This window comes from Rhea pennata, chromosome 11 (genome assembly GCF_028389875.1).
Source record: "Rhea pennata isolate bPtePen1 chromosome 11, bPtePen1.pri, whole genome shotgun sequence".
NCBI classification, from domain to species: domain Eukaryota; kingdom Metazoa; phylum Chordata; class Aves; order Rheiformes; family Rheidae; genus Rhea; species Rhea pennata.
Window position 1 is genome coordinate 15727432 of NC_084673.1, and position 9355 is coordinate 15736786.

The 9355-nt window shown below is 41.5% G+C and overlaps 1 protein-coding gene across 1 annotated transcript in view; it reads right to left on the reverse strand.

Annotated features, from left to right (window-relative positions):
- The window catches only part of RADX (RPA1 related single stranded DNA binding protein, X-linked), a 29569-nt gene extending 20629 nt beyond the window's left edge, over nucleotides 1–8940 (reverse strand). Inside the window, exons 1-6 of the mRNA XM_062584919.1 lie at nucleotides 8251–8940; nucleotides 7482–7624; nucleotides 5722–5914; nucleotides 1589–1697; nucleotides 1344–1435; nucleotides 1127–1249 (exon numbers count right to left, since the gene is read on the reverse strand). Of these exons, the coding sequence (XP_062440903.1) occupies nucleotides 1127–1249; nucleotides 1344–1435; nucleotides 1589–1697; nucleotides 5722–5914; nucleotides 7482–7624; nucleotides 8251–8830 (1240 nt within the window). The 5' untranslated portion in view covers nucleotides 8831–8940. The remainder of the gene's footprint in view (nucleotides 1–1126; nucleotides 1250–1343; nucleotides 1436–1588; nucleotides 1698–5721; nucleotides 5915–7481; nucleotides 7625–8250) is intronic.
- Between the last annotated feature and the right edge of the window lie 415 nt (nucleotides 8941–9355).

The window sequence follows — 9355 nt, forward strand, 5'->3', positions numbered from 1 at the left end:
TAGGATTTCAAGGCTGATTTTACTGGAGTAATTTTGAGTGAGTGCTCAAACACAGATATTTCACTTCTTGACCCTGTAAATGCTTCAGCATGCATTCAGCCTTCATTAGAAGTTACAACATGGGGATATAAGTTGATTTTCAACTTGAAAGTACTGTGCAAGGAAACTTTCAACACACATATTAGCACTAAGACATGAGGAACTTCATCAGGTAGGATATCAGTGAATAAACAGTAATAATATGAACATCAGACAGCTGGGTTTCCTAAAGGAAAAAAAAAACATAACAAACATAGAAAGCACAAGAAATCAGGAGGTGCCACTGCAAAAGTTCTGAGTAAGCATATTAACTCACTCTTTAGTTAATATTTCCGTTAAACACAAGAATGTCATTCTTTGCCATTTCCCACAAAATTCAAGAGGAATGCATCCATAACCTTAACAGGGTTGTGCAGCTGGTCCTGCATCATATGATATAAAATGCACATGGCACCAACCAGTGCTAATGGAAGGGTGAGTTTTTGAAGAGAAAGGCAGCAAGAGGAAATATTTAAAGCCCCTTTAAAATTCATAATTAAGGTTTCCTCAGTTTGAAATTCATCATTACTAGCTCACATGCAATAACTAATGCAACTGGGGGATGATTTCTGTTTTGTCAAAAAGTGTTTATTCAAGGAAATGAAGATCTTCCACCTTCATCTTTCTCTTCCCCTACTCCTTCCTAATTGTTCCCCCTCTATAAAAAAAAAATCACTTATTTACAGGACAAAGGGAGTAGCAGACTTTAATGGTTTCCTTCTTACTTTATTTACCTCGGATGCAAGTGACATTGTTTCAAGTGCTTGAGGCAGGTTTTTGTTTGAAACCAGGTCAGAAAAAAAACAGCCCGAGGCCATACTGCCTATTTGCCTAGGGTATACTGGCAGATTACAGTACGATAAGGGTTGCCAATACTTAATGTGTTGCATTTTTTAAAAAAATTTGAATAACTGATCAGCTATTTGCTGATTTGAGGAGAAAATTTGGCAATTTTTTCTTAGTCAATGGCAATTACATTTAGAATTTGAAATTAGTAACCAACAAGAAAAACATTGCAAGTAATTAAGTACTATGAAGAGATAAATACTTGGGTGAATACGCTCAAACACATCTGGCTGAGATGTTGCAAATAATTCCAGAATGAATGGTTGGTCTGAGGTCCCATCAATGGCATGTGCCCAGCGATAGAGCCAGAAGTCTTCACCATGCTCTATATAAACAAATATGAAGCAAAACATATAAACATTTCTTCAAAAAGTTAAAAATGATTTGATAAATTTTGAAAGTGATATTTAAAGAAAAACCTCTCTTTCTTGCTCTTTCAGCCCGTCCTACAAATGTCACAAGACCAATAACATCACAGGAATGATTGTTTGGCAAGTCATCCAGTTCTGACCTAAAAACAAAACAAAGCAAAAAATCTGGTGTTCATTAATAATAAAACATAAAGCTTTCTCAAAAACTTCTCAGAAGAAATTTCCAATTAACATTCTATGTAATTTAGTAAAAATTAACTTCCAGCTTAAGAAATAACAAGCCTTTATTTTACCTTGTGATAAATCGATATTTGACTTCAGGCAATCCCCATTCTGGCTTCACCATTTCTTCTGGAATAATACTTATTTTAGTAGGCGGGTCTCGAACATTCAAGCTGATTTCTGATGAAGAAAAAAAACACAATAGCATTTAAGGTATGAATACAAATTCAAAAATTTTTACTTTAACGAAAAAACAACTAAAGCCAACTAATATTTATTAAATGACATATTCTAACTTCATTCCACTACTTGTGAAATTACTAAGCAAGTCTTATGACTTTAGTTTTCATCTGGATAAAGTAAGGAATTCAGGTATGGTATTCAACAATGCAATGATTAATCTGACCAATGCTAAACTTTCCAATTCTCAATATAAGCCAATTTATTCTGATCCAGCCAGATATTTTAAAAATCAACAACATGTACTAGTAGAATATTAATTAGCTATGAAATACTTTTTACACTAGCTTCATCCTCAAAAGTCACTACAATTTAAAACTGACTTGCAGAGAATGAAGTATAACAGAAGACAAAAACTAACAGCTCAGAACTTCTGTATTTGATTTATGTTCAATTAGTTATTAACACGATTTAAATATACCATGGCCATGCAGGAAAACAACAAGTCTTTTCATGTGTATTCTATTGCCCCCGAAAAATTAAATTTATCAAGCAGACTGCACAGACACTGAATAACATGGTGGAGTGTTGTGGAAGGCAAGTGGAGGAAGGAGGGTTCTGCAACCAGACAAACAATATGGCAGGAATGGTTTCAGCATCTAAAATATGCAAGATGATACCCTATTGCATCTCACCACAAGGCAAATTTTGCTGACATTCAACACCAATTTAGTTTCTGTAAGATACTTTGATTTGGGTAAGGGATCACTCAAGTAATGTGCCCAGAAAAGTAATTAAACAGGTATAAATAACAAATACAGTTGTTTATATAACAGGCCCTTTATATTTACACTATGCATCTTGAGAACAAATGTATCTTGAAGACAAATGTGGTTTGCATCTAGTGTTTCAAGACAATATTTCAGATAAAATTTCTGAGAAAAATGTTCTTGCTTTATTCATCAGTAGTTTCATCATTTTAAGATTAGGTGGAAGTCACATACTCAACTTGAGACCGTACTCTGGGATGATTCAGAAGCTAAGGTCAGTCCAACCTACTAAAACAGCAGTTTCCATCAGTACCACATAAATTCAGTGATCTGTGAGATGCACACATCACCCAGAGGCTTCTTGATGGAACTCAGGGTGCTGATAGCAACTTTTCAAGCTCTAAGACCTACAGCTGTAAACTGCAGAAGCAAGCAATGTAGACCTCGCTTCATAAAAATGTAGGACTATGCCAGAAGCACAGTCTTGTGAGAACTTTTAATCTTGAAAGCACTTTCCCTTGCAGCCTAACAAACTCTGACTTTGTTATCTTTCCAGATGCATTTTTAACAATTTACAGGTGAAAGATTTTAAGAAAGCATTGGGAAGGTGGAAATTGGAACAGATTATAAAAAGAGTAATGCTTACTCAAACAATTCAGAATAATGGATTGCCTTAACTAGCTAGCTGATGAACTTTTTGATGATGTAGTGTGTACTCTTTAAAAACCTGAAATATCAACCCATACAGGGGTATATACATTTTAGGAAACATTCAGAGAATATCGAGGATTTTTATACATATTTTTATATTAACCAAGAAACTACTGAGGCATGAATTTGAACTATATTGTCATCTGAACAAAAATAAAATAAAATAAAAAAAAAATCCAAAGCTACCTATGCTCAAGAGAATCAGTAAATCTGATCTACCCTAGGAAGTTTCATAGATATTCTGTTCTCTTTAGTCTCTGTTTTTAAAGGCCAGATGGACATAAAACCCATTAGTCCATGGCATGAAATGCTTTGCAATTTATATATTGGGAAAAAAAAAAGAAGAAAAAAAAAAGCTTTGTGCTGAGAGAAGATACTGTACATACACATTGAGAAGAACCGAATTAATTTTTTTTTTCTTTTTCTTTTCTTCCCCTTTCCCCCCCCCCTCCGCCCTTTACAGCACACTAACAGTCTGAAAGTACTCCATGGCACATCACCGTGGAGCAATTGTTTTAATTCTTCCATCACATATCTATCATCATGCACTGCCCATTGGACTCATTTCCCAAGTTGATCCCTACATCAACATTTCCACCCCACTAACACTTACAGAAATCAGTAGTGTAATGTCACTAGAACTATTTTTTTTTAAAAGTGCTATTTGTTCAAAGAGAAAATCACCTCAGATAGCAGATTTTATTATGTCATTTTGCTGCAGAAAGATTTGCAGCAATTATAATTGCTGTGAGGCTGGCTTGTAATAATCAGCAGCTTCCTCCATTCTTCTCCTCCCAAACTTCCCTTTCTGACTAAGTACTTCTCTCTTCTGCCAATTATTCACAAACACTTCAGACATTAAGATCTGTTTTTAAGGCAAAAATACACTGGACAGAGAATACACTGCTTCTGGCAGTGAAAATATTGTTTATTTTCATGCAACTGCAGCAACTGCATTAGGAGACTGTCACCATTAATAAGTTATATATACACACACCAACCTTCACTAACGCATATTTGTTTATTTCAGGGAAGATATTTGAATTTTCTGATTTTTGGCCATTATTTTGTTCCAGGTATGAGTATGTAAGAGAAAGAACTTATATTCAGGGAAGTAGGCATGAAAAAAAAATGATATAATGTAGTTTGGAAAGGTTATTTTTGTTATTCTGCAGCACTGGTATTTCTGTAGCACAGCTCTCTCAAATATCTGTCACATTAACCAACAGCAGAAAAGAAACATTTTTTGCCAAGGAATACTCTTCATCTGTGCATTACCCATGGTGCTACTGTTTCAGTAGAGACAGTGGTCATCATTCCAACTTTTTATTCAATGGAGCTTTGCAGACAGACTTTAGTGTATAGGATAAGCCCCAGTATAGGAGTCAGATCACGTGATAACAAGATTCAGTGATCTGGAAGAAGGTGTGAGCAATGCACAAATAGTATTTGTATTATTAATCGGAAAGTAGAATTAGATTAAAATATAGTACCAAAACCCTGTGCTTACAACCCCAATACTTGAAATCAGGAGTCAGATTTTTTTCATCTTTCTTAAATAAAGGTTTTAACCGATTTTGGCAAAAAACCCTTGTAGATGTGATCCAAACAAACAGAGACCAGTAACTACCTGGATGCTAAGAAACTTGTTAGAGCTAATATTTAAGGACAGGTACCACATCAGTTAATGTCAGCAATGGATCACTTGCCGTATTATTTCTGCAAAAAGCTACATTTTACCTGTTTTTGTAACATGGTTAAAAGACTTTTCATTCGTGAGACAGAGGAACAAGAGACAGGATCTTGGTTATATAACATCTGGATTGGCATGAATGAATTTTCATGAGTTATGCAAAAATGAATTCAGCTAGCTCTACCTTTCAGCAGTTTCTAATTCTACTGACAGTTAAAATATGTAAAAAGCCAGCATTACTAGAACTCGAAACAGAGAAATGAGACATTAGGCTATCAAGACAAGTCTCACTTGCCTAGAGAGAAGAAATCTTGGTATTTGAGTAAGAGGCTGATAATACTTTCTGTAAGGAGACACACATACACTTCCTTTGCCATTCTATTCTGCAAACACCTTCCACCTGAATAGCTCCCAAAGTCTCCAGTAAGAGTTTCGGTCTTCAGATCTCCTGCACACAAGAAATTTCTCATGCAGAAATGGTACCGAGGATGAAACCCATGATTACAGCAACAAATGCACGAGGCTCCGTCTTAAAATTGGGAATAAGGGGTCCATTACCAAAAAGGGCATCAGTAAGACAGGATGCAAAGTCGGAGGCAATATACCCAAAATATGCCTGTCAGGTCTATGCCCATCAAATCATAATCCATGTTTGCAAACCTCCATCAACATCCTTTTCAAAAAGGCATCTGTGTTTTATCTGCCTTGAAAAACAAACTAGAAATACACCACTTTAGTGATCAGAAGGCTGCCTAACTTCGCTGGCACTCTTGTAACTGTCAGCTGATACAGTATTTCATTTTTACAGCTATATTTCATTGAATCAAAACAGATTTCTGCAATACTTAACCAATCGTAGCAAATCTCTTCATCTGTGAATCCCCTGGGGTCGGCTGCGTTTTAAAGGGATAACTGGTTTTGATAGCATACTGCTCAAGAAGTAGTACTGTGCCAACCTTCATACTGTTATACCATTCAGGACATAATGAATTCCACAACACCATTGACATCATGCCTGAACCATCAGCAACTTCAAAGTACGCCTAAAAGGAAAAAGAGACAAAATACATTCATTTGTATTTATCACCATTCTAGTAGTGCTTCTTTTGGATAATGCATCAGCTATAATATCAGCATCATGAACAACAACTCTTTTAAAGAGATGCAGAGTATGTCCCAAAACTTGTACTGAAAACTAGAGTTGAAGAAATCTCCAATTTCTGCGTAAGAATCCACCCACAACTACCCCTGCCCAAATGCTTATCCTTCTAGTGCTCAGTAAGGGTAAGTGACACCAACTTGACTCAGCGTTCTTCAGAGGAGATTCAGGAAGTATCGTACACAAGAAATGACAGAAAAGAGAGTCTTCCTTAATAAAGTAACACTTCAAAATATTCATGAAGAGAAAGTGTAATTTGAAGGTTGAATTATTACAAGATCATTGTATAAATTGTTATGATCAAAGTATTATATGTAATTGATTTTCAAGCAAAAAGTGATTCAGAAAACAAACAAAATGAATCTCAGCTCCACCAAAATGCTCATTTTATCCACTCACCCACCAACCTCAAGCAACCGTCTGTCTTTGTCCATACTACCACTTACTCTCTTTAATATTCTCATTCCTAGATGCCAACATCTTTTATCCCGTTTCAACTCCCTCTTTTCCTAATTCCACATAATATGCAGATATCATACACATTAATTCTTGTCAGTTTACTTTCATATTCCAAAATACTTACAAACCAATGCACATTTGAAATTAAACTATTATAACATCTTTTGCTATTCCACTGTCTATCTAGTAACAACAACACACAATTCTTTCTTTTATAAAAGAAAGAAAAGACTGCATAGAGCAAAAAGCATACAAAATCTCTCTAATTTCTCCAGCTAAGTCAAGTCTGGGTATTGATTCTGCCATTAATACCAAGAAACGTGACTGATGAACTTCCATGAAAGTTAGAAGCACTATCTAGACTGTACACTGAGAAACATCAACAAAAGACAAAGACTTACCTTCATGCAAAAAGCGAATGGAAACTTAGAACAACAGAATAACACAGCCTTTCATTGAAAAGTTTTATATACCTCTCTCCCCACAAAAAAGAATTCATGTAGGTTATGGAACTTTTTTGTAAAATGTTGCCCTCCCTTCTCCACTTCCAAGCAGCACTACACAAAAATAACCATTAGGAAAAGCATTAAGAACTTTACAGTACACTAACCTAACTATCTGTAAGTCATCAGATGAAAGAATTAGGGGAAATAGATTGTTTTGTTTGCTCATGTTTTTTGGCAAAAGATAGATTAACTCCTGCTTCCATACCCAGATACCACAAAGTAACTATCTGTTAAGCTATTAAAAACTCTAAATACCTTTACACCAAAACCTCAGCTGAAACACATGCCTCAGACTTTGTACGTATGACCACCACATCCATAATTTCCATACTTTTAAGGGCTTACAATTTTTGTAAAAGTAGCCTTTTCAGCATAAATTCACTGGAGCATAATTCTTAACTGTATGTGCTATACAGAAATAATAATTTCCCAACATCCTACAACTATTGTTCAAGAGTGCTAACCAATGTCTTTGTCCCTCTTTACCTGATAAGGCATATCCATTTTTTTGTCTGGTTTCCCGTAGTACCTTAGTCTAGATTTGTGCAGCACCCTCACGAGCAGTGGCTGGAAGTGAACTCTGCTTCTCCAGGTCATTTCCAGCTGACCAAGAGAAGTCAGCTTGGAAACTATGGAAAAAGAAAAAAAAAAGAAAAAAAGAAAAAAAAAGAGCAAAACAGACTGTTAATGATTGAACATTTGTTTTTAGTAGTAAAGGTTGCAGATCAGAATTCACGTGCATTTTCTTAACGTTTCTGACATTTAAAAAGGCTTATTTGCTAATACTACACACCTTGAAACCCTGCCCTGAGCTACCTGCACACGGCACATATCTTTATTTTTTTTCTCACTTAAAAGAGACTAGTAACACTTTTTAAGTTATACAGAAGTGTTTGTCAGATGACATAGCTGCAGTAGTTCTGCATATGCCTCTGCAGCTGGCCTAACCCCTTAACAGCCACCGCATCTTCGCGGGCAGTTACTAGGTGTACGCGCTCGACCCCCAAGAGCGGCCAACACTCCGACCGCGGAGCAGGCCTTTCTGAAACCTGAGAAGATCCGGCGCAAGCACCAACGCCACGTGTTTTCCATTAAGGTTGAGGGAAAAAAGAAGAACAGTCTGACCTGAGAACCCCCCTCGCCAAGCAGCCGGCAAGGGCTGTGACGACCCGCCCCCACGGGCGAGCGCCTCACGCAACCAGCGCGTCGCTTCGGACCGCGGGGCCTGCCTCAGGGCAGCAAACGACTCGCTTACCGTCGACGTCCACCCGCGCCGCGGGCTTCTCCGCCAGCCACATGTCTCCGTAGGGGTCCTCGTTGTTCCAGAGCGGGAGGTAGTGCTTCTTCTCGCCGCGGAGGGGCGGCGGGCGGCGGCGGGCGTGGGGGCCGGCGGCGGCGGGCGCGGCGCCCCCCGCCCGCTCCAGCCCCTCCAGGCAGAGGAACCCGTAGTTGAGGCGCTTCTCGTCGTAGAAGTAGGCGCAGCGCGTGAGGCGCAGGCGCGCGCCGGCGCGCAGGTGCGCGCGCTGCACCAGGCCGTTGAGGTGCGGCGCCAGGTAGCAGCGCTGCTGGCAGGCGCCGTCCGCCACGGTCACGTCGTACCAGTAGTGGGGGGCGACGGCGGCGGGCGGCGGCGGCGCCTCGGCCAGGTAGCGCTCCACCGCCAGCACGGTGACGGGGGGCGGCTCCGCGGGAGCCACGCTCAGCTGGGAGGAGCCGCGCACCTCCTCAAAGACCCTCTGCAGCCAGGAGGCCCCGCTGGCGGCGCCCGCCGCGACCCCCCGCCTCTCCTCAGCGGGGCGGGCGCTCCCGGGGCGCTCCGGGGTCGCCTCCTGCATGACAGCTTCCTCGCGGCCCTCCCCCCCGCGCCGCCGAGAGCGAAAGCCGCCGGGGGCCCGGGCCGCCGCTGGGGAGGGGGAGGGCGGCGGGGCTCGGCGGCCGCGGCCTCCTCCTGTCACGGGCCGAGCCGGGGCGCCGCCATGGCGCGAGCGGGGCGGGGCTGCTGCGCGCGCGCGCCGCGTTCCATTCAAAGCTCCCAACGGTCACGGAGGGGGCGGGGAGGGGCCGCGGCGGCGGGCGACGGCGGGCGACGGCGGCGGGCAGAGCTCGGCGGCGGGGGGGAGGTAGCGGGGAAAGCGAAAGCGAGGGGAGCGGGGGGAGCGGGCGAAGGGCCGCCGGCTGCAGGCACCTGGGTGGCCGCGGAAAGGTGTTCTCCGGAGAGCCTCGCTTCTGAGCGCCCCCGGGAGCTGCCGGCGCGTCGCTCCTGCGGTGCGGGCCCCGCTGCGCCGGCGCTGCCCGGCCGTGAGAAGCGGAGCGCGGGGCCTGCGGCTCCGCAAGGCCCCTCAGCACCTGCTGGCCCGCGC